Here is a 26,084-nt window from a genome sequence, read left to right as displayed (position 1 = left end):
CGCCTGGATGCCGCCCTGTGCCCCGTGCTCTGGGTGTCCCTGCTGGAGCAGGGGGTTGGACTAGATGATCTCTAGAGGTCCCTTCCAACCTCAACCATTCTGTGAAAGTATTTTAGTATAATTTAAAACAGTGCATAAGATAATTAAATTACTTGTAGCCAGATTACTATGAGATTATTACTAAACAATTATTCTAAAAACCAAAAACAATTAACCAGAATAAAATTAAAGGAAAATACTGCCTTTAGAAGTACTCAATATAGATTTCAGGAAAATAAAACTTGTCAAACAACTCTGATTTTTGTCCCTGATATCTCTCTTTTTCTTTGAAACTGAAATTCTGCTATGCAGATGGAAAAAAAGAAAGAAAGAAAAAAAGAAGGAAAAAGTAACGTAAAAGATTTGCAAGATTAACTGGCAGTCCTCAATAAATAGATTTGGAAAGTGCATCTAAAGTTATTTCTAATGACAAAATAAAGGAAATAACATTGTGTATAACACCTAAATGTTTATTAGTGATTTGGAAGTAAACAGAAAATCACAGCTAATCAAATCAGCAGGTGACCATACCTGATAATAAGTGTTAAAATCAGTTCCACAGACAAATGCAGATTACTGTGGTCAATTGACCAGACTGAGTTCATTTTTAAAAAGCAAAATGCCACCATATCTAGAAATGCAGGTTTTATCCCCAGAATGAAAAGGAAATGAACACAAGCACTCAACATATAAATTCGGAGGAGGTCTTTCGTAGGACTAGAAAGATGTTTTTACTGCTTTATAAAATAAAAAAAATAAAAAACCCACCAAGTTCTTTGCCCTACTGCAATCCAATTCCCATCCTCACATTTTAAAGACTGTAGGAAATTGATGAAGGCTCAAAAAAAGAATCTCAAAAATTCAGAATTGTTTTAGTGAGAGAGTTCATGAGCTCAGTGTGTCTGACAAAAGGACAGGGAGAAGTGATTTCATTTCAATGTGTAAGTACCTTCATGAGAAGAAACTGCAGGGTATAAAAGAGCTCTTTAACCTAGTGGAGAGGGGCATAAGAAGAATCAATGGCTGGAAGCTAATGGCAGGCATATTCAAACGAGAAGCGAGGCACATCTCTGCAATGGGGAGAGTGATCAGTCACTGAACAAACTGGCACAGCATTTTCCCTCTCCGTGCCTTCAGACCAGGACTTGACATTTTTTCTGGAAAATATGATTTAGCTGAACACAAGTTATGCTTTAATCAAACACATTATTGGGTTCAGTATAGAGGTAAATTTAATAGCTTGTGATTTATGAGAGATCAGACTAGATGAACTAATATATACCCCAAGGCTAAACTCTTTTAATCGATTTATCAGTGTTTTATGCTGTCATCCATTGCTATAGTATCTAAGCACTTTCATATTAAATCAATAGCAATAGCAAAATCCCTGGTGGAGCTCAAGAAGCTTCTGGAACTTTTCCTCATGGGAGTAAGCCTGTAATTAGGAGAGGATTTTTTAAGGTTTTGTGCAGAGGTCAGAAGGACTGTATTTATCTTTCCTGCTACAAGCTGCATATTAGCAAATTCCCCGTGTGTTTATGCCATATTTTAAAGCAATGACCTGGTAATTTTAGTCAGGCTCAGTACTAACAAATGGTTTCTTAAGAAATGGTGATGTTTCTTAAGCTCTAGTGAATTACACTAGCAAATAGCACATAAGAATCATTTCAGAACTCTGCTTCTCTATATTGTTTAGAATAACGGGTACTTGATTTGCTGATCCTTAAAAAAAATGTTTGGATCCTCAAAGACTTAGATTTTTAGATAAAAAGAAATTTAGTGGTAGATCCAATGGACAATCATCAACCCATCCTTTAAAAAATCATTTCAGGACAGACACAAGGTATCTTTCTAAGTGGTTAACATGTCTAGTTGAGAAAAATTTTCTTTACCTAAAGTACATGCCATAGTAATTGTATTTTTATAATATTTAACATCTAATTAAATTTAACATCTATTTTTAAGCAATATCCTACCATTACGTGTTTTATTTATTGCTTTTATGGAATGATGAAAAAGGTACTTCTCAAAAGAACATTTCTATATGTTTTGATTGCCTGCCTGCAGCCGTCAAATTTTCATCCTGAACAATTTTACCTACTTCATTCTCTACTGTATTCCATAATCCCTACAAAACTTTGTCAGGGGGGTTTTGAAGTCGTAAGTCAATCTTTTTTCTTTGGTTGCACATGCACAGAAAGTGAAGGAAGAGTCAACAGAAGATCACTTTTTCCTCGGAAGTTGTCCAGCACCTGTAAGAAGAGAATAAAGACCAAGCACCTCACTGCAAAGCCGCTGCGTTGTAAACATACAATACGTACAACACACGCACACATTTTGGATAGCAAAAGTGGTTTCCATTTCTTGGGTTTTAGATCTGCAATCTCAACTCTAAAATTCCATCTGATCATGAAGATGATGGAAAAAATGTAAAACAACACAATAAAATAAAACATAAGGGAACATTTTAAAATGAAAAAGTATAAATATCATAGATCTGTCAGGAACCACACTAAACTAAATCACACTTTGGAAATTTCACAGTATCTAAGAGGCAAGCAGAGTCTCTAGGCACCAGCTATTCACTGCAGAGCTATGCAGAGATGAGTTAGCACCATAATGTTAGTATCACAAGTTAAAACATCAGTTTTAATTAAAAATTAATTTCCTAGTCTTAAATTAAGAGAAAAAATGTTATTGCTTTCATACTGTTGGAAGCTGAAAAAAACATGCCCTTAGTACATGTGAATTCAAACACAAAGACATGCAATTTCAAACAACATCTATATCCAATTTTGTATTTTAAAATGATTCCTATAAATATTACTAATTGATTTAACGTGAATTGCTCTAACAGAATGCATCCATAAATGACTGGCAGAACATTAAGATTCAGAAGCTAGGGATACAAAAGAGGAATCTGTTGTACCCATGAACTGGAGACCTGGTGTTCAATGACCTGAAAGAAGAATGAGTCAGTGACCCCCTGCAATACGAATGCAGTGGGAATGCATTAGCCTACTGTAATACATTGTTCACCTCATGTGGTTTAATAATTTTATTAATAAAAATTACTCATCTGTTAATTTCTAAATTATAATTTAAGGATATGAAAAAGCATTTTTAGAAATGAATGTTTGATGCTAGAAATAAGGGAAGAAAGAAGATAGAGCAGCCTAGCAGCACTTCTCCCTCAAGCTGTGAGGAAACACGTTCCTTATTTGTGTTCTATGACTCTATGAGAGTCTGAGGCACCGAGGGAAATAAGCTGCAGGGTCATCATTCTAGCAAAATTCTGCTTTTTTCGAGAGGAGGCTTATTAAAAACAAATTCCTGATTTTTTGCTTTCCTCCAAAGACACAAAGAAATTGATTAACCAACCTTTGGTTAGCATCTGACACAGAAAATTAGTCCCTTTCTCCAGGCCTGAGTGGGGAACAAAACAATATTCACGTAGCAGAGAGGGAAGAAAGGGTATCCGAGTGGGATTGTTAGTGCAACAGGTCCCCTCAAAGGCAGCGTCTGCTCCGTCCTTTAGGCCTGAAGATTCAAGTCTGATCATCTCCCAGGTTTATACTGGACTTTATTTTCTTTTTCTCCCTTCTGGAAATATACATACATATGTATGTAGCTTAAGGCATGGAAATCTTGTAACAGCAATAAACAGTAACTACATAAATCTTAATGAGTCCTCTGCTCTTGAAGTCTTCTCAATGTGAGAAAACTATCTGCTGATAACAGTGTGTGAACAAGGCCATGACTGAGGAAATCACGTTCCTAAATGAAGCTATCCACATTCCTGGAGAATGCATCAAGTTAAAGCTCCTCTGGCTTTGAATGAGGTGTAGAAAGACAAACTAAACCAAACCGACCTACCAAAACCCATCACAGCATCATGTACGATTCTGAAGATAGCAGGAGCAGGACCATACACCGAGAGCTAAATATCTGCTTTATAAACCAGGAGAAAGAAACCAGAAGTGTAATTTTCCTATAAATAATGTAAAAAAGTGAGTTATTCCACCCCTTCTTTTCAACACATTTTAATCCACCACACAATAAATTATAGCAAAGACAGCTCTGGATCATTCCTCTGTACCCTCAAAATAAGAGATCTCAGTAATGAACATATGAATATTTCAATACGTCTTCATTTTCACCTTGTATATATTCTGTTTCTAAACAACCCAAGCAGTCCCTTCCTACCAATACACTCCAGTCAGGTTCTTTCCTTTTCCATAGTGTCTAGACAGGATGTGCAACTTGGAAGGAAGAAGATAAGGGAGACTTGATTATTTTCAATCATCTTGATAGAGAAAATGCACAGACTGAAGGGTATAAAGTCTGTGTGGTTGGAGCACAGCTAATATAGGGAGGATTTTTGCAGCAGCAGCAGCAACATCAAGGATGTGTTCAGTCCAAAGAAATTTAGTCAAAACTACAAATAATCATAAAAACACTTTCATAACTTATACAGCCTTATATATAACCATAGCTACTACAAGTTGCACATGTCAAGATGTTCCAAGTTCAGTAAGGCATAACTGGTCCTTCACACTACCTACAAAGGATGGAATTTCATGCAAATGAGCTAATACATCTTCAAATAAGTCTCTTCTGGAAACAAACTGATTCCTTCAAATAGAGATAGGATAATGGCATCAGGATATAGAGATAGATCAAGCATGATGAAGAGAGATTCATCTTAATTCAACCTAAATATGTATTTTCCAAAGCTTGTATTTTTCTAGGAATCCTCATTTATAATAATTATTTCAATGTTAATAGAAATAAAGAAAAAATATTTCTACAGTTCCATAATGTGCCAGTAAGTTGGTTACTTACTATGTCTGCAGAAAAATAATGTTTTTAAAACTTGAAAGGCTCCTGATAACATTCACTTTCATATTTTTCTTCTTCTTTTTTTTTAAAGCTTTTAGCTAAAAAGCTTTTAGCTTCTTTTTTGGTTTGTTAAGTTCTAAGCACATGTGTAAAACATTGAAAATCAAATTAAAACTGCTTGTTTTCTGCAAAACAAATACAGAGGAAAAAAAGCTAAAAGAAAGAATTTCTAAATGCAAACACAGTATAAATAAAACAAACAAGCTCAAGACAAGCCAATACAAAATCGGTATTTATGTAAAAAAATAATGAAATAATGCATTGCAAGTTACAAATCAGTCAATAACAGTATTTACCTTCACATGGATTTCTAGATCTTACACACAGAAACATGACATAACAAGGAATAGAAACAACAACTAAATGCAAGATAGACTGTCTTCCATTTTCTATCCCAGACAATTACATCCTGAGCCAGCAGGGTCTGGGAACAAAATTAAGCTGCCTTCACAACATAGTGTGTTTTTATACTACTAAAGCACACACCTAGCTCACATGGATCTACAATTCATTGCGGACAGGCAGCTTTGGACAAAGAAATGGCCACAGAAATTCATTTTCTCAGATGGGGTTGGGTTGAAGGTGCAAGTCAGTGAGAGCGTATTCACTGCTCACTATGCAGAGATCTGAAATCCAGAAGAACACTTTATGAGGACTTCATCTGTTAGGTTACCCAAGCCCAGTTCTTCAGGTCAAACATACTAGTATACAAGCAAACTGAAATAAGTTCAAGTATACAAGTACACCATGCAATTTTAAATAATATTTTACTCTTACACTGGAGCTTGGTCTTTTTCTTCATGTGTTTCTCTGTGGAATTTATATTATATAACCTAAAAAGGAGCCTAAATCTTGTCTGTTGTAAATCACTATCACCCTACCGGCATTAACGAAATCATGCACTTGAAGATGTGCATGCACCATGACAAATTTAAAGCCATGGTATTAAAACACACAGGATAAACCTGTTAAGAAACCAATCCATTATACAGTCTGATTAACTCTCAGATCTCTTATTCCAATTCTTCACTTTAGTGTACAAAATATTCCATAATAAGCATCACGGAATAATTCTTAATAACAAAACAGAGACAGGTTTCCAATGGGTTCTCTCTACTTCCAAAAATGCCCTTTAAAGCTATTAAACCATATTTTTTTTTTTTTAAGAATATCATAAGAAAAAACTTTGTCTTGCATTTTTGTTAAAAGCCAAATCCCCTTAACCATCATATCATTTGGGCAGATGGCTCAATGATCCTGCAACAAACGCTGTATATTAAAACAAAGACATAGTATCTACAGACAAGAAAAACCAGCATCACACACTACTTATTCATTTCTCTATGTATAGTGTGCAGTTTACGTTAAGTAAAATAAGATTGTCAAAACAGTATTTCCATGTGTAAGAGATGAACATCCAAAGGCACATCTAGATTGTCAATGGTTCTATCACATTTTTTGAGAAGTACTTCCTGCACTTGTAAACAACTTCGTGCTCACGCTTTTAAAGTGAGGTTAGTGCTGCTGACTCGATTATTGCTACTTTCACAGTTTAACAGAATTCTGGACAATCTGAGGTACTCTCCAAACACAGCCCTCCTCATCCGTCCCTTGCTCATTTGACCATTAAGCATAAGCAAGGTTAAAACTACTGACCACAAGAGCCAGCAATATCTAAACTCATCAGATCCAACATAAACATTAGCAATGATTAAACTTCAAGAGAGTAAAGAAGTCACTTTTGCAGGAAAAAAGTTCTTATTCTTCATAGCACAAATATTTTCTTCATTTCTATACATACTGGTAAACTTCTTTGTGGGCACAGTAAGAGCTAATTCAAGCCACATTAGACCTTCTGCACCTGTCGAACAGTGGGTATATTCAGTCTCTTCTGTTAACAGCTTGGAGTAAGAATCACCTTCCCTTTGATCTTCTATCATACAAATCTTTTATGCTTTTCGTTAGCTGCTTTATGAACACTTTGTACACTCTGCCACAGTATGTATGTGTTGTCTTCTGTAATTCCAGTTCTAGGGGCTGCAGCAGGGAATGAACCAAGTCACCTCTAAACGAATACTGCAAAGAAGATTAAAAAAAATTAAACATTAGATGTTTTCTCACAGACAGCTTACGAATACAGTGTTTAAAAGCCACCTCTACATTACAGAAATATTCTCAATACTTTCAATAGGCCTAACAGATGAACTTTTTAGTTTTTAGCAAATGAACACATCCAGACAGGTGAGGAGGAAATTAAAAATTGAATTATTAAAAATCTACAATTAGGTTGATTTTTTTTTTTTTTTTTTTTGGTGGTGTTGCTTTCCTGAATGGAACATAAGAATTGTACACTTTAAAAGTTATCAAATTGTAATGAAACAACAATGTGACCAGTTAGTAGCACTACTGAAAGCAGGAAGTTTCATTAGACTGAATGGTCAAATACACACCACATTTAACAAGGACACAAAATAAGGAAGTCATTAATTCAATTTGGCAGTATTTTTTATAAACAAATTATAGTCTAAAACAGCATTTCAAAGTAGTGTAATTTTGTTCATCTTATTACCACTGGATCAACAATGTTTTATACACTCTCCCTGGCATATTCATAAACCAAATGGGATCATAAATAAAAAGAAATAATTTTCTTCGGTTTTTGGCAATGCTCAAAGGAAACAAAGAAACTGTATTTTTATGGAAACACATTCACTTTCTGTGCAATGTATTCTCAGACCCCCAAAAGTACATTTCTTCATTTTGATATCTATATGACATCAAGTAATAAAGTACCATTAAAATATACTATTGATTTTGAAGGTTATACATACACAATAGCCTGCTACATTAAAATACACATCAGTGCTAAACTTTACAGCTCTTCAGCGAGTAGACTGATGCAGTGATAAATAGTTTATTAGAAGACTCATTTGCAGGATGAAAAGAATTCATTGTGCTTAGTACTTAAAGGAGCAGCCACACATTAATACACTGGATCTCCAACAGAGATCAAAACACAGTATCAAAAATTGTTATTAACATCCAAATTGAGCTACAATAAAATGTGAAAAAGTTGCAGGGAATCTGTGAGATGAAGGTGGTTTCTTTCTGCATTTTAAAATCTCCAGCAAAATGAAGTTTTGGATGCTGATTTCCACATGCTAATACACTATATTTCTATTAGATACACTTATGAAAGGGGTGGGGTAAAGATTTTTTAAATAGATATGACAGTTATAGGCAGCATCTTAGATTCCTCATCTAGATACGGGCTATATAGTATTTCAGGCAACATTTTAGATACCTCATCTAGATACGGGCTATATAGTATTTCAAAAGATTTTAATCACAAAAGGAATAAACTGGAATTCTACCCAAATAGAAAATGACTGAAATCACTAAAATGCTTAGAATTACTTAGAGGAAAAAACATTACATCTATTGCAATCAAAATGAGTATGAACAAAACCTATAAAATACATTCACCAGTGTAGATAAAAACCAAGTAACTTTGCATAGAGAAAACACTTACATTTTTTATTGCTTCATACACAGCCCTAAAAGTTGGTTGTTTATCATCATGGTAAACACCTCTGTTTCCATGAAGAATAAATATACCTTCTTCTTCAGCTTCCTTACAATTGCTCCCATAAATGCAGTGGTCAGGTCGATAGTTCCATTGGCAAGGAAAGACATATAGACTTTCTGTTCAGAAAATTATAAGAAATCTGAATTAAATATGATTTTTTTTCAGGAAATGAATTAATTTTGCTCTATCTTAAAACAAACAAAAAAGACTACTTCATAGACTTACGTGCAGTTGTTTCGAAACCTGACAACTAATTACACTTAGTAAACTTTACTGGGATCTGTCCACCAAAACTCAAAGCAAACCATTTTTTTGAAAAAAGGAGAGAGAGAAAAAGTCTCAAGCACTTTTACCAAAAAAATCTGTTGAAAATAATATTTTTCTGCATTTTAGAACATCATACAAAAGATTGTTTTTGTCAGGCTAGACTTAGAATGAATGTGAATTTACCTGGATTGTGAAAAAACATAATGTTCAACAGATCCTGATCACCCCAAGTTATGTTTAACTTGTACTTCTTCAGCAGTGGCATAAGAATTTCTCCCCACTGTAACCGGACTGTTGTCATATCATTCTATTAAATAAAAAAGAAACACATACACACATTCATGATAATTACAGAGGTGAAGATCTACAGAATTGCAGCAATTTGCTTCTCTAAACTACAAATCTCTAGATTCTGTAAGAATTTAAGGAGATGATCACACCTAACAAATATTTCTGCTTCACTTATTTAAGTATTATCTTAGGTTAAGCAAAATCACAAATGTCTCCTAACTGCCAAATACTTTCGTCTTCAAGATTCATCTCAAAAACATCAAAATACAATAGTCCTAAAAAAAATAGCAAGTTGGTGTTACTTTGGCTGTGGAAAAAAAAAATCAATTCAGTTAGCTGGTTTTAATAAAAAATTAGCTATTAAATATCCACCTACATTCAGAGCTGTAAAAGATTATAATTAATATAATAATTAAGGAATAGATAAGAAAAGGTTTTCAAAACATTTTCATCAAGTCAAACCAATTTTTAAGTCAGTCAACCTTAGCTTCTGCAACAAAGGCACAATGCTTCACTAGCAAAGGGTAGTGAAGACTCTAACACAACGGTTTCTTATTCCCCAAATTCCTGTTTTACATCAAGTCACAGCCGTGTCCTTCAGACTTCATGGGAAAAGGAAGTTGGCTTCTCAGGGATGGCTGAGGGGTGTTTCTCACAGCAAGTGGGTCTGCACTGAGCTCGTCCTTACCACAAATGTGCTACCAACCGCACTGCACCAGGCCGCATGCTCTAATGCCCACTGCCAGTCTTCCCGCCACAATTGTGGCCAGCTAACACAGAAAAGGAATGCGGCTGCTCCCTCAAAAACCTCTCTCAGTTGGGAGAAAGAGGATGGAATAATGGGCCCTCATGAAAAAAATTCCTGAAAGAGAAGAAGTCACTCTTGATTCTTTTAAAACAAGTTGGCAAAAGACTGGCCCCCACTAAACAAACGAACGAACAAAAACAAACAAACAAAAAATGAGAACTCCAGTACATTCTGGGATGTGTCTACAGAAATACCATGTAAAGAAACAAAAATGCATTACCTGAGGTACCATATTCAGTTTTAGAATCTCAGTATCAAAGACTTGCCAAGGTTTTTTTTTTAAGACTTTCTTCAAATCATTTCAGCCATCAAGTATGAAGGGCTTTCAGAAACAAAGACTTAAAAAGAAATACTATCAGACTTCAGGCAGGAACTAATACAAAAGCTGATCTATAGCTTACATTATCCAAGAAGCCAAACTGAATGATATTACTGTCCCTTCTTCCCTGAAAAATTTATGATTGTGATTGCTTGCAAGTATTTGATGAGAGTAGGCCTGAGAAACGCGCGCGTGAGAATTGCTCTCTAGGAAGAGCCATCATTAGGCTCAGTGCAAGGTGATGAAGCAAAAGCAAACAGGGACTTAGTGGGAAGCTAAAACCTTCCCACAAGCAAATCAGCCTGCAGCACAATGAATATAGGTTCCAAGCTCACCAGAACTTGGCCCTGCAGAACACTGACTTGAGGTTTAAACTCAGGGCTTCAATTTAAAAAACAAATTAAACTAGCGCACTGCTACCGGGATAATCATAAGAGAGCATAACGTAGTAAAAAAAAAAAAAAAATCTTCAGAGCAACCCATAAAGATATTATTTTAAATTGTTCGAGCCATCAATTCATATAACTTTCATTTAACCCATGCAGTTTTAATAGCAGTAAAATGCAGAGTATATTCCAGAGAGATATAAAGTGGAGAGCAGCATGCAATCGCACTGCCAGTTGTCTAGGAGCAATACTGCTTGACAAATAGTGCTATTAGATTTAAGAATTAGAAATTCTAATATTTCAATAACCTCTGTATAAGAGTAATATATTTATTTATTAACAATGATGTATAATAAAACTAGTGCAGGAATCACTCCAAGCAAGGGAAATCATTCATAGTGTTATATAACTTCCTGTGCAAGGCTCTAATCTAACTCAGAGCGAGTTAAACAGAATGTGCACAATGCCAGAATTCAGTCAATACTGATGACATGAAAGATCTTCAAATGTTACTCAAGTAAAAATGAAGCAGACTGACAGCTACACAAAAGCTTCAATGCTTCCAGAAGATAAAACTGATCTCCAATACCTAACAGATGAGAGAGAAAGTTAAAGATGTTTGTGAAAGAAACAGGGCTGAGCATTTTTTGTGCCATCAAGCAGGTACAGGCAGGCTGTACAAACCCTCAAAGGTCCATGTTTTTCAAATGGAATGAACCTTAATTAAGAACATAATATACATAAAGAAATTAGGATATTTGCTTGAATACTTTTGATTTATTATAATGTTTTGCTTTAATTAGTCAGTGCTTATTTCTGTCCCAGAGGGCTTCTACCTTGCCAAGCCTGAGGTCAGGCCTACAGCAGCTGTTCAGTGAAACACCTAGTTCTGCATCCCTCTTAATTCTTGCAAGAAAATACAGTGTTGAGGAAAAATATCCAAATAAACCTTACAATATCCAAAGAAACTGCAGCTGCACAAACAACAAAGCCACTTTTAAACCTCCTTAAGACCAAATGAGAGAAAGTTGCCTTCCCTTGCTTACCTGATGCAATCTTGTTCTTGCCTTAACAGATTTCTTTGTGAGCTGATTACCTCAGTAACAAGCAGAAAGCTTCTTCTGCTCTTCTGCTGTCCAACCTAACTGGATCATGAAAGGATCCCAAAACACCAGAGGTGAGAACAACTTAAAGAGCATAAGATGGGGAAAGCTGCAGGTAAAGGACAGGACTCCCTTTTAGAAGGATTTGCTCTTGCAGGCTCACCACATTCCTTGGAAGTACAGACTTAAGCAATCCTGAACAGTCACAGAAATTATAGTTATTATAGTTACATTATAGTTATCATTTTTTTAATATATATATATACACACAGTTATCCATTATAGTTATATGTGTATACATTCCCTCAAGCTCTCATAAAAAACATAGACAATGGACAAAAACAGTAGGACCAAGACAGTAAGAGCAAGAGAATAGCACAAATAGGAACAGCTTCTACTTGGCACCACAGCCAAGTGGCTCAGAAGTTTGCCTAAAAGGCTTGGCAGGCCTGAGAACATTGAGTTTTGAATAAAAACTAGATAAAAACAGACTAAATCCTGTAGGGGTACACAGAACTACACGTTTCACATTACCAAGAAGGGCATTACAGCCACGGTCAAGCTGTCCGTTTTATTTATTCATCTTCTGGTTCCTCCTGACTCTTACATATCCATTATGGTAACAGAAGATAGATGCTAAACAAGCTCATGCATGTCAGCCTGGAGATGCTCTAATGGAGGAAGATTCAAGTCCACCAGACTGAAGAAAAAAGCCCCGATTCAGAACATTCATTTTTTAGACAAACGCTCTAGTTCCCAGCTAGTTAAGCATCAATTCAGAGATCTATCATCTTATGGAAGTATCCAGGACTACCAAAACCTCATACTGTTAAAGTATGATGCCTGGGCAGTTTAGTGCCTGAGTGCACAGCTGGGGCTTAAGCGTCTCCCAAGAATGTATTGCACAGAATCGCTCCCCTGGGTTGCAGAACTGAACACAGCTCTGCAGTGCCACAGCGACACCATTACCCTCCACTATCCTTCAACCAAACCCCTGTCTATCAGCCTTTAAAACTGGTTAAAACTATTGTTAACTAGAACACTTAATCGTCGTTACGTGATATTAGAGAGCAAGAACATTTGTTCCAGTGGAAATCTACTGCAGATGTTGAACAACACAAGGGCTTGATATTGGGTTCTTCAAGCTGGCAGTACTGCAGACCACTCCTCAGGCTCTGCTGCATCTCTCCTGCCTTACTTGCTTCTGTGTCAGGCACTAGGGAAGCCACAGAGCCCCTGGTCTTCTCACTTAATCCTAAAAATATTCCTTTCTAATATTCCTTTCTTCTCCAGGGTCATATCAGAACATTAGAAAGCTGAATTCACTGGAATTTCATTTTTCTCCCCATGAAAGTAGTAAACGTTTCTGAGCTCATTAAGGGAACCTGAAGTCTCCCATGCAATTTATAACATTCATAAAAATTGTTAAAACTTAGTCAAGTTCTAAAAAGGAATTAGTAAGTCAGTCATGCTAGAGAATGAATTCAAAGCTTGAACAAACAGCAAGTTTTGCATTTGCGAGTAATACTGAAATACCTGAAAATTAGTGCTCAGTCTTATACATATCATTTGCTTTATAAGGGCTTGAAAGATGATAGGATCAGGTTCTGAATTAAGAAATGTATCCAACAAGGCACCCAAACAACTGACCTGTTTCGTGCTTCAGATAATCAGTATAAGAGTCCAAGTGAGATATACATGATCATGAAAGCAGGGGAAAAAAGGTACAGAAAGTGAAGGAAAAGGATTAAATTAATGCAAAAAAACAAACAAACAAACAAAAAAAACCAGCTAAGGAATCAAGATGAAACTGAAAAGAACTGCTATACAAAACATGGTGTCTTTTTTATGCATTAAGCAAGGAGGAGACTATATTTTGGCATATACATTGTTAGTCTGAAATACTTTAGGAATAATTACAGTCGATACAGGCAAATCCCAGACACCTATGATGTCCAGGAGACAGAAGATGGGTGAGAACAAGAAAAGAGATATCTAAGCTTGAAAAGACAGTATATCCCTATGATGATGACAGCTAAAGGCAAAAGGCAGAAAGTGCTGTGTATGTAACATCCCAAACAAGCAGACTGGGGCAGGCAAAAGGATTATTTAATTGCGTTTTCAATTTTTATTAACTAAAGACGTCAGAAAAATCTTGGAATCATCTGATATGCTGTTGGGAAGCTTTGCTCTGCTTCTGCCTCTCTTGTTTAAGTGCCCTTTCATAATACTGAATATTCAGCATATCGGCACAGAATTGGGCAGTTACCTCCAGTCTCTGCTCCTACTTCTTAACTGAATGAACACAGAGCCTGCAATCATTCAGGTAGACCTGCTTACTACAGTCTATATTGGACAATTTGAGAAGGAGCAGCAAGAAGCTTCCCAGGCAATTCAAGATGTCTTTGTTTCAGTCCTCTGTGACAGTTACAGCACATCTTCCTTGACACAGAAGTGGTTCAGTGGCCCACATAACCCCGAAAAATGGGCATCATAAGCAGGCTCAAGTTGCCAGCAGGATCTCCAGAAAAGGGCATAAATTTCTGCCTTGTTTTAACTGCAAACCAGCCTGGCTAAACAATTGAGATCTTATAAATCATAGACGTTCATCTCCATAATAAAGAGCAATTATAAAGAAGTTCATCTGCCATAAGGCTTGTTTTGGTTCATCAACCTCACAGATTTCATTGCATAATAAAAACAAAGCCTGGGAAGAACAAGAATATGGAGCTGATATCCTCAGGATCTGGAAAACATTCCAGCCCTCAGCTACCAAGGAAGAGATGCAATATTCACAGAACCACAGAATGTTTAAGGTTGGAAAGGCCTCTAGAGATCACCTAGTCCAACCTTCCTGCTCAAGCAGGGACATCCAGAGCACAGGACACAGGGTGGCATCCAGGCGGGTTTTGAAGACCTCCAGAGGAGACTCCACAACCTCCCCGGGCAGCCAAATGTGTTTTGAACTTCTATTTATGAGTCTACCTAATATTCACTGACCTAAATTTTCATATATAGACTTATTAGACTCTTCAAATAGCTTTTGACTACAACAACCTAGCCATCCTTCTGAATTCCAACCTCTTTCAGTGCTTGTTTTAACATGTAAAATACAGACAGAAGTACTTCTTTTTTTCACCTATCATAATCATGCAATATTGTTTTTGTACTTATTTTTTAAGCACATAGGAAAGACTTGTGAAGCAATGACTATTTCTGTTGCTGCATACTTTACTGAAGAAGTAATTTCATAAAGTTATTTCTCTTTGGAAGCTATGAGGAAATAAATCATAAGATACATATGTTGATAAGCACCTGGTTACATTTTAAAAGATCAAAATTCAGAAACAGTAGAGTTACAGTAACTTACTAAATGCTTTAGCACCACCTCCTGGTCACGTAACTATATACAGAGATTTTTGAATTTTATTGTACAGTATTTATTAATTATTTTCTGAGATCTCTAATGTGAAGTGAAAACAGTGAAATACCTGCTGGCAAACATAATTAAAGCAACACATTGTATCAAGTTGCATTATCTTCCAGAATTCAAAAAAGAAACAAGCAGTCTTAAGCAGCAGGTGTTTCATGTTTACAGTGAACAGAATATATAGATATGTGCATATATATGTATACACACACAATCCAGTTACCAGTCTAACCAGAACTATTTTTACAACTTTATTCCAAAGAGAAGAAATATTTTGAAAATGATTGTTCGACGTGCATTTCAAACATGACAGAATTAAAAGACATAAAAACACTGAAAATGCAATGGAAATAACATACTTACCTTGAAATATTTTCTCCTAATACGTGTCATATTCATCAACATGACTCCAGAATTTATTCCAGTGACTCCATAAAAGGGATGTCTAGCAAAGCGGTTATACCACCCGATGCGAGGTTCTTCGTGTTCTGGTGCCATTGCAGCTATCTGACTGGAGTTGAACTTCTTCAGAAAAGACCAAATATCATCCACAGGTCTCAGAAATAGGATGTCAGTATCAACATACAATAGCGAATCGACATCTTTCAGGATTAACTGTGAGGGAAAGAAGTTTAAAAGCAAACTTTATAAGCAGTTTTAATGAGTTGCTTTTCATAACACAGGAGCAGCCTGTGGGTCAGGTGACACATTATGACAAACGGTCCCTCGCTGGTTCCTTTTGCTCCTGCACTTCCCTGGCCCCTGGTTGACCAGGGGGAGACATGGAAGGCAGCCACACAGGACGGGGTACTGTCCCCAGACGGCTGCCACTGCTGCTGTTCTCCCAGGCTGAAGCACAATTTCTCAAGTCTTTGCTCTATCAGTAAAGAAAAGGCTACATGAAACACTCTGGCTACAAGAACCTACTACTTTTTCTTCCATTTTCCTGACTTGTGCAAGCATGAAACTTTCCAAATATATGAGGAGATGGGGTGTGACAAACTTTTGCCTCTGAGAGGTAAGACCCACTGAAGGTTAGACACTCACTGAGGATACTGAGCAATGGAACATGCATGAAAAAGAATTTTATTCCTTAGTATATTACTGTCACTGAAGAATAAGGTTAACTTTACAGTGTTTCTGGAGGCTCCTAAAAGAAGACACTTTTAGGAGTACTGATTTTTCACTAAAAATAAAGTAGTAAGATAAAGAGTGCCTGATAAAGAAGTAAACAAAGACAGCCTGATAACTCCTAAAAAAATTTACATACTATTCTATTAAGAGATTTAACTTACTGGCAAGAATAGTCTTTGTGAAGCACATGGCTTAAAGAGCTTTTTCCATTCTGCTGCACTCTCAGTTGGAAATGTTATTGGATATAATGTGTAGTTTACTTTTCCTTCATAGGGGAAGTCATCAAGCTAGATGAAAAAGAAGAGATCATAAAAAAGTTACTACAATCTAAATCTACAATAAAAAATAAAGCATTTCCAATTCCCATTGATAATGAACACGCTGCAACTCCTCTCTCCCAAAACAGAACTGCTTTCTAAGTGACAAAGTAAATAAATAAATAGGTCAAATAATCAAAATGCTTAAAAATAAAGTGGTATCTGCAGGCCAGTATGATGAAAACAAATAAAATTAAATAACACGTAAAATATCAAATAAAATATTTCCTTTTTTTCTCTTAGCTTGCTTTCAATGAAGTATATCTCAAACTAAAATAACCTTATCCAACTTGGCCATAATTACTCAAAGTATGCACATTCAGGTGCAAAGATAGGAAAATCCTTCATAGATAAGTATATTCCTAATAATGTCACTCTTGTCATAATGTGGTAGTCATTAGCTGAAAGTTACTAAAATAAGAAATAATCACATCTTCAGGGATGGATGTTTTCCATTGCTTAGACAATACAAGGCTGACTCATACTGTAAGCACACGGATATAAAGACAGACTTTATTTTCTCTCAAAAAATGCTTTTAAATAGAAAATAATTCTCAAGAATAGAAGATAATTCTCAATTATTTTGTCAATGAGATAATTGGTTTCTGTTCTGAATACAACTTTCTGTTAAAAATGCAAGGTGACAAATAAGGAAGGCTAGGAAAATAATGTTAATACACCCATGCCAACACAGTGTTATTGAAGATCTGTGTATTAACTTTTCTTCAGACCTCCACATTTTTACTATATCCAACAACTATCACCCAAGTTGCCAGAAACATTGTTACATATTACTCCAGCTTTACTACAAATCAATAAGCTCCATGATTTGGGTTACTTACCACGTCCTGGAATCTCTTGTGCAATTGGTCCTCAGCAAAAATATGAAACTGGAGTGGTTTGATGCTGAAAATCATGGCTGATCTCAGCATAGTAACAGTCTCTTCGAGTCTTTCACCACAGGCAACCACGGCTAGATGCATTTTCTCAGGAGGATGGGTTTTCATATAATCATATCTAACACAAAAACATTTTTTTCAATTGGCGTTTTTCCTCGCACAACTTGAAACAAAAGCTCTATTTACTGAAGCAGGCAATCTAACAAAATATCCTTTATCTTAATTAAATCAGCAAAGGATCACAGAACACAAAACTGCAGCGTTACACTTCATTTGCAGGTTTAAATTTAAGCTTACTCCACACCACACGCCACCCTAGCCCATGAGGCACAAAAAATGGGGGGAAGACCTGTACAGAAACTAGATATGTCAAATACAGACATTAATTTCATTAAAAAAGGTATTAAACAGATCAGCTCCAACTTTCAAAGCAGCTGAATATTCTATACTTGAATTATATGCATATGATTAAGGGGAAAAGGCCATTAATATCTGAAAACATTAAACTACAGCTTTCCAAGTTACACAGATATAAAATTCTCTGAGGTTAGAAAGGTCTTTCCCTAAGCTAGCAACAATAGAGAAGCACTTGGCAAACATGCTATCCATCCTTAGAAACTTGCCAAAAAGAGATACACTTCAAAACAAAACCAGGACTGATTTCCAGTACATAATCTCTGCCTAATTTATTGTTAAAACATCATCACAAATCAAACTGGAAACAAATTTTCCTTTAAAATGACAAAGGATACTATGTCAGGTAGGATTTATATTACGACACCTAAGTGAAAGTGCTGATGTGAGATTGCATCCAGGTCAGTGGAAATCCAGGGAAGAGGCAATGGACTCTAAGCAGCAACTCGTCCTATTTCCCAGTAACCATCTAGGCCTTGATCCAGTTGATTTACATGGACACAGTGTTATTTATTAAGACCCAGACTATCCTACCTGACCTCCAGATATCAGTCCAACAGGACAAGGGTTCCTCAAAGACCTTGTCTAACAATCCTGCGTATATGTTTAGAGTACCCTAAAGCTTCTCCAATGCACAAGCCACTTATATTTTAGTAACTTTATGACAGGTCACATGGGCCACTCTCTATGCTTTCCATTACAATTACAGTTCCAGAGCTACTTGGCACTGCCACCCATGTGCACACAGCTACCTTCGTAGGATTTACTCCACTCCTACTAGAAATGCTGCAGCAAAATCAGAAAAATAGTTAATAAAAATAAAAATAAGCATAACCAAAGCATGCCATTCAGACCTTTATACATAAATAAAGTTAATTTAGCCTGCCATGAAGTAGGTAGCTGATACAAAGCAGCAAAGCAACCTCAATGTGGTAGCTGAGACCCACAGCTGATTGCCCTGCTGCATTCTGAGCAAGCTGCAAGCAGCAGATTAGCCTCCTCACTAATCCACTGAAAAGGGAATTATAGTAATTAAGCCCTGAGGTCATGAGAGCCTACAGTGATATTGCAAGCTCCTCTGATAAATAAGGGCATAACCTCAAAAAAATGCATAACTGAAAGACAAGCCTGAATCACATGTAACATGTGGCTTCCCATGAATAAGGTTTGATAAAAAATATGGCAATTTAACTCTAGAACACAACACTGACATTCAAAGACCTCATTTCATTATTTTAATATCCAGTAATATCTGTAAACAAAAGATTTCTAGCCAAAATACAAAAAGAATCTGATATTCTAATGCCTTTACAGACACTTTGTGCACATGCAATTTCTGTTGAGTCCATAGATGTTGTGAATTCACAATCTTTATTTTGCACTTAAATAAACACATTTTTGAAGAGTAAAAAAAAAAAACTCAGGAAAAAAGCTTAGAAAAAAACTAATAAACCAAATTGTACTTCCATTTTGAGAACCTGGGGAAACAGCAGGACCTAGATTCCTAAACCCACAATAGAAAGCTTTGTCCCTGGAACAGGTGGAAGAATAAGACATTAAAAAGCAAAGGCAACAGTTCTCTATGGGAACCACTTAACTAAGAAAACGGTGAGAGAGAGGAGGCCTCAGAGGCTTAAGGCAGCAGGGAGACTCCAGCACCATGTGGCTTCATTGCAGATTGTGTAAATAAACATCCTTTAGTGATTTTAAGTTTCATTTGACTTCCTTGCACACAGTGCACCAATTATCACAGCTCTTTTTTTGTAATCAGGCCTCACTACTGCTCCTCTCTCTTCACGTAGTGCTCTTTATTCCCACCTGGAAATCACTGTCCACCTCCATCCAGGAGGTCACTGCTTCGAGCTACTGGGTGAAGCTTCCACCAACCCCATTTCATTCCTCCTTCCTCCTGCTGCTGCTAGCAGCGGGGCACAGAGTTTGAGAGCCAGACTTTGCTCTCTCACCTTTGCAATTACTGTGGCTCAGCAGTAAAGCCAGGTGTCTGTGCCATGTCTCCTGCCTCATTCCCCTCTTCCAACTATGCAGGACTCATTTCCCTTCAGAATTATCCACCCTCAACTGTTCCTTTCTCTACTCCTCCCTTCTGATCCAGAGCCTTCCTCTCCCTTCTCTCCATCACTCTCCACTGCAGCTGTTTTTTCCAACATGTGTTTTTTCTTCCTCAGTATTTTGGGAAATACTTACAAAAAAGCATCCAAAGGCAACATGAAAAGATTCAAAATATAAATGCAAATTTTACATGCACATTTCTAATTCCTAGCAGTCTGAGGTAATGGTCTAGAAGAACTTAGCACAGAAGTTGTAAAGTTCAACAACAGAATGAAATACAAACCACGCATTATGTTGGGCTAGTAAGAAAAAAAATGAGATTCCTAATTTCAAAAGATAAAAATAAACTGATAATTCAAGTGGAAGACGTAGTTTTCTGGAGGACAAATCTCAGGTAATTAAAATGGAAGGATTAAAGCAAAAAGGCACCTCTAGCCCAGTACTGAGCAAGGAGCCATGATGGGATTTGGAGAGTTGAGCACTTGAGGACAAATATGATAGCCCCCCGCCCCCGGTCAGGAAACACATTAAAAACTATTCCCTTTGACATCATGTGAACAAAAACACACACTTTAAAAGATGGTGCAGGCCAGGCCCTGAAGTATTTCTGTGCTGAATCCACTGTTAATTCTTCTGAAATGTATCATGGTATAGTTTGCTATAGACAGATTAGAGATTATACTGTATATGGAACATATATATACACACACTATAACCTTCTTGCTTTTCTGCCAAACTGCTTTCACAACCTCAACAACCTAATGCATATGGACAACTGCACGAAAACTTCTAAATTTCTTGATGAAAATGCATCTTTAAGGACATGTTATATATCTATTGTAGCACATTTATTCTTAAAGTACATTTGAAAATAGTGGTTTCAGCACTTCGGGATGTAATACTTACAAAATAAAGAATCTTCAATTAAAAAAAAAAAAAAGAGATTTAACTACTAAGCATATCTGCCAGTTTTTATTTTAGGTTATGTCACGGGTTGTTGCCTGTTGTATGTTATCTTGCAAGAAGTTTTATCTATCAAAAATGGTAACTCATCCGTAACTTTTCATTATAGTCAAATTACTTTTTACCTAGGTTTGGAAATCCCTATGTAAGAAAATAATAAAAGAGAGAAAAATCTATTCTTTGAAACAACACTTTGAGACTAATGTGTTAAAAACTCAATTGAGGATAAGCACAAAATAGCACGTGTGAAGCAATCGAAGTATTACTTTGTCAGCTTGCTAAACAGCCAAAATTACTTGAGCTGTACCTGTCTGCAATTGCATAATAAAGAGCTATTTAATGGCAGAGCCTACCTAAAAGCAGCTTCCCAAAAGCAGTTCTTTCCACAAACATCAGAGGGCAGCATCCAATAGGAATTCCAGACTGATACAGACAAACTCTTACACCTAACAGGATAAGACAGAGATAACCTATATGAATGTTACTGATTTTATGGCAAAATTAAATGGATTATTTTCTAATTTAAACATAACTAGAATAGTTAATTGCCCAGCAGAAGACTGCCTACATTGGATAATCAACTGTTTATTAAAACAATGATAAATTAGTTGAAAATATACACAAAGAGGATGTATTAGGTGCCAATTAGGAGGAATTATTTTAAGGAAATAATGGTTCCCAACCTGACTTTGACCCTTCCTCTCCATCCTGTTTTTTTTTTTCCTGAAAAATAAAGAAAGAAAAAAAACAAAGTGGCTGGAATTTTCGCAGGGGCCATCCCATGCTCTCTCCTTTGTGTGGGGCCACGGGTAATGAAAGGGAAGGCAGCAGTTCCTCGGCTCTCACCTTTCCAATACCTATACTGATTTCAGAGGTGGCCAAATTTCACTTTCAAAGTAACACTGTCCATTTAAACACAGTCCCTTTTCACTCACAACTCTTTATTCCATACAAACCTGCAGAAATAATTTTTAAGGAAAAAGGTTTTTCAATGACAAGGAATTCCACTATTTCTTAACAAAGTTCAATACAGAAATAATCACATCTGACAAATCTTCCTCCTCCATACAAATGACAAGACTAATGATCCCTTGATTTGTGCTACACTAGCAACTGGAAGAGCAGGTTTTACTGGTCCACCACAAAATTTTATGCAGCAATAACAGAGGGAGCATTTTAAAGAGCAATAGAAGTGCATATTCAAGGAGTCCGGTGAGGAAACAAGTATCAAGATTTAAAATCTTAAATGAGGAAATGGAATAATTCAAAACAAGGGGTATACTTCTGAGTGACTTCCTGTAGTGCCAATAGTGTTTACCCTCCTTTGAAAATTAGTATTTGAAAACGGAAGACATAGGCAAGAAGGAAAAGCACACACAATTTCAATAATAGGATACTCAAGGACTACAGCACAGAAAACTGTGCTGGAAGCTAGTTCTGTGTGTTTGAAATCAATCAGCACCATCTTGGTAATGTCATCTGAAATTTATAAAAGCCAATATTTTGTGAGTACCAGATTTCCTAGATTAATGCAGGATCAGAAATGATCTTCTTTTCTTAGAACTGACACTTGAGAAAAAACGACCTAGCAAGAACACAAGACATTTCAGAGGACATCAGAGTGCTGGAAGGGTACAGTCCTCTGGTAGATACTATCTGGTACTAACACTATATGCTGTAGAGACACACGTAAAGAAAAGCATTTTTGAGATACTTCTATCTTGTGAATGGTCTCTACAAATAAATATCCATATAGCAAAAAAGGTCATGTGCATTTTGATCGCTATATATGCATCTCTGTAAAAAATGCATGGTATAAACCACAAGTTCTCTCTGCCAGATTCTTACATTATTTTTTCCAGCTTTTGAAGTTTCTGAAGGATCTCAAGGCACATGAAGAACTTCTGTTTATCTGAAGAACAATCTTTACAGCCTCCATTGTGTACCTCTCTGAAGTAACCATCTCTCACTAGTTTTAGAGCAAATTAATAGACTGTGTCTCAAAAAACATCATCTACTTTGGAAGATTATTACATTGAGTTCCTTCTTCAAGCTCTTACAACAGTTGTTTTTTCCTTAGTTGCCTTAAGCTACTATCTTATTCAAACTAGCTTGGTGAGCAGCAAGTTCAAATTAATGCTGAAATAAGCCATTTCTCGGCTTTTCCACTTCCCCATACCTCATTTAGCTATATGGCAGGGTTGTCAGCCTTGGATTTGGTTCATATATTTCCTTTGTTTCAAACAAAAACTGTTACTGTGTTAAGATACACCTGTATAATACTGGCAGGTAATTAACCTAATGCTGGACTAAGACTTGTTCCTGCAAATCAAAGTCTCTGTCGATCGAGTGTTTGCTACAACTTTCCATAAGGCTTTCAGATAGAAAGGAATAGGAGACTGAAATCAGACAGCATTTTCTTACTGCTATTCACAATAATATAATTTTAAAAGTTGTTCACTGAGATTATTTTTTACTCCAAAGCTAGTAGAACAAATCTATGAAAATCCTGGAAGACAATGTCACAAATGATTTGCAAAGCCCAGGTGATGCATTTCTTCTTCATTAAAACAGGTAGAGCAGTTATTGAAAAGTGTACTGGTCAGGCAGGAATTGTCACCTACAGCACTTGGGCGTATATTCTGTTCCTTAATATTAGGTTATGTGATTAAGGCCGATCTCCATAAACACAAAAGGAAGAGAAAGCAAGGGTGGCAGGTGGAAGGTGTCCAGCACCCTCATCAGGGCCTGTAGCACCCGATGACCAGGTTCCTCAGAGCCCTCCCACAGCAGAGCAATCCGCCCAGGTGAGTCAACAGGAGACGCTGACAGGGTGCACAGGGCTCATTATGGGTCTCAGGGGAAGAGTATTTTAAGACCATGGGAAACCTAAAGTATGGGGTTTGGGGAAGGACGACAGTAAGGATGCCTAGGGGAAGGGCCAAGGAGGAAAGGCCTCCTCTAGGGAGAAACAAGCCTCCTCTACGGAGAAACAAGCATAGGAAAATAGAGGAAGAGGGAGATAAAAAGAAGTGGTCACATGTGACAGGTAGTTGGTTGATAACCTCCTCAGCACAGTCTCCTTATTAAACTCAATTTTTATTTCCCCGAGTGAAAGAGTGCTCTGCATGCATGGCTGTGTAGGGGGGTGCAAGTGCCACCATCTGGAAAAGGGGCCATGCATGATATGGGCCCACAAGCCTGTGGGGGCAGCAACTGGAGAGACCTGGGTATGCTCACAATGCACATGGATCTATAGGTTGCTATGAGCGATCACTAGCAAATATCAAACCAGATTAGTCAGCAAGTAGAACAAGAGGACTCTTTGGAAGCAGGTATTAGAGATGCCATAAGTCTAGACCAGGCTTTGCAGAGATCAGAAGTCCTGGGAAGATTCAGGAGGTCCAAACCAACTACCAGACTGACTGAGGGGCTGAGTTGGCTATCAGAAAGATCAGGGGCTACAAACCAGCTACAGGGGACAGATTGGTATTTGAGAGCTGACTAAACACTTTAGGTCTGGACAAGCTATCACACAGACCTATCTGCGCGTACAAGAAGCATCTGGGCGACCAAGCTACCCCATGGTCAGTGACTGCAGAGTGTCTAGTGGCAGCTATAGGAGATCCACAACAGGTCTGTACGTCCAAGCAGGCACAAATACCTACAAGGGGGGCTGGGCCTCAAGTCTGGCAGGTTTCTACACACAGGGCCCAGCAACCTGGGAGACCAGTGGAGCTAGAAGCTACATACTGGACAGACTGATGGAAAGCCACTTACTAAGGGACTACACTGTATACACTTTTACTAAGAGGCTTTTATCCTGATCAGCCAGGTGGAGGAGCAGCAGCAGGTTCCTTGCGGTATTTGCAGCTGCACAATCCCCATGTTTTCTGGGCTGTTCTATGTGGTCAGCTATATCCATATATATGTGTGCATGTACTGGCAAGTGTGACTACTGGAACACACTCTCTGGGCTGGGGAACACACAGATATGGCAGCCTCATCTTTATCACATTGCTGGATTCAGCAACTCCTCACATGTCCAAAAATATATTGCCCAAAAATATAAAGAAATACAAAAATACAAAACTCAAAGCACTGGAATCAGAGACAACCAAAGACTCACCATTCAAGGTACTGCTTTAGACAATCAGCAATTTAATCATCTTTAACTGCTAATTTAGCTTCAATGCAACTATTAAAAAGCTTTGTTCTTAGCAAAGGTGTCTAAGAGGAAAAACAAGGATTCAGGACAATATTAAATTCACATGCAGAATTACCAATGTATGTCACATTCACTAAAACTATGGCCCCGAGTTCAAACAAGTCATATTTTAACTTTATAAAGCTCCCAAAATAAGTGGTGAAGACATCTTTGGTAAGCACAGAGGGGGCCTTACAACTAATGGAGATCACAGCTTTCACCAAGTATACTTTTCAAGTGAGAGAGCATATTTTATGCTACTATAACTTTGCAGCAAATTTAAGTTTGTCTAAACGGTCGGGGTTGCTATCAACTGACTTGAGACAAGACTAATGTATTTCTGTGAGCTTTGAATTGATGACATGAATCAAGTGCAAGAACTGACTGACTGAGCTCTTTCGTGGCTCTCCTGCAGTACATCCTGCACATGCAGCAAGGTGGGAAGTTGATGTTTTCAAGTTCCTTCCTGCTCCTACTGACAGGAGTCAGAAGTTGCGAATAAAAGAGCTGCTCAATTCAACTCTGGTTATAGCGAGAAGCTATGACTCTCTCGAGGAATCTTTTTTCTGAATATCTGCAGCAATATCATGAATTTGTTTGAACGTATTTGGTCAGAAAAGAAACAGCTTTTTTAAAAAATACAGGTGATTCCAAATTTAAGATTAGACGTCAGATATAGAAAAATCAATATTTTTCCAATTAAAGAGCTAGTGTTTTATTAATTTAGAACATTGCTATGCAGAACAAGATTTATTAGCCATAACAACTGCCAGAATTTCAGCTGATTAAAAGAAAAAAAAAATCAACTTCAAGTCATTCAACGATTTGTGCTTTCAAAAATGTGGACAAAACTTATAAAAGTTTAGATGCTTCTAGTACAGCTTCTTAAGGCACAAAAATTGCCTCCTGGTGAAATTCTGATGAAAGTGCTGGTTAGGTTCGGGGC

The 26,084-nt window shown here is 37.0% G+C and overlaps 1 protein-coding gene across 1 annotated transcript; it reads right to left on the bottom strand.

Moving 5' to 3' along the window:
• Positions 1-5,303: 5,303 nt before the first annotated feature.
• Positions 5,304-21,373, bottom strand: GXYLT1 (glucoside xylosyltransferase 1). Its single transcript, XM_026050281.1, has 7 exons — positions 21,285-21,373; positions 17,428-17,602; positions 16,430-16,555; positions 15,498-15,749; positions 8,981-9,104; positions 8,474-8,646; positions 5,304-7,017 (listed from the first exon to the last, which is right to left on the bottom strand). The coding sequence occupies exons 1-7, from the start codon at positions 21,335-21,337 to the stop codon at positions 6,856-6,858; spliced, it is 1,065 nt and encodes a 354-aa protein (XP_025906066.1). The 5' UTR covers positions 21,338-21,373; the 3' UTR covers positions 5,304-6,855.
• Positions 21,374-26,084: the final 4,711 nt, after the last annotated feature.

The sequence above is a fragment of the Nothoprocta perdicaria genome, unplaced genomic scaffold (genome assembly GCF_003342845.1).
Source record: "Nothoprocta perdicaria isolate Ctin4 unplaced genomic scaffold, notPer1 scaffold_67, whole genome shotgun sequence".
NCBI lineage: Eukaryota > Metazoa > Chordata > Aves > Tinamiformes > Tinamidae > Nothoprocta > Nothoprocta perdicaria.
The sequence above is the reverse complement of the archived record's forward strand: the minus strand, read 5'-3'. Positions and strand labels throughout refer to the sequence as shown.

Excerpts from the sequence above, each read along its gene's own strand:
- GXYLT1 (XM_026050281.1), bottom strand. The coding sequence starts at position 21,337 with ATGCTGCCCTCTGATGTTTGTGGAAAGAACTGCTTTTGGGAAGCTGCT. Across the intron at positions 17,603-21,284 it reads TTTTGGGAAGCTGCTTTTAG|ATATGATTATATGAAAACCC; the intron begins GTAGGCTCTGCC and ends TTTTTGTGTTAG. Across the intron at positions 16,556-17,427 it reads ACAAGAGATTCCAGGACGTG|CTTGATGACTTCCCCTATGA; the intron begins GTAAGTAACCCA and ends TTTTTCATCTAG.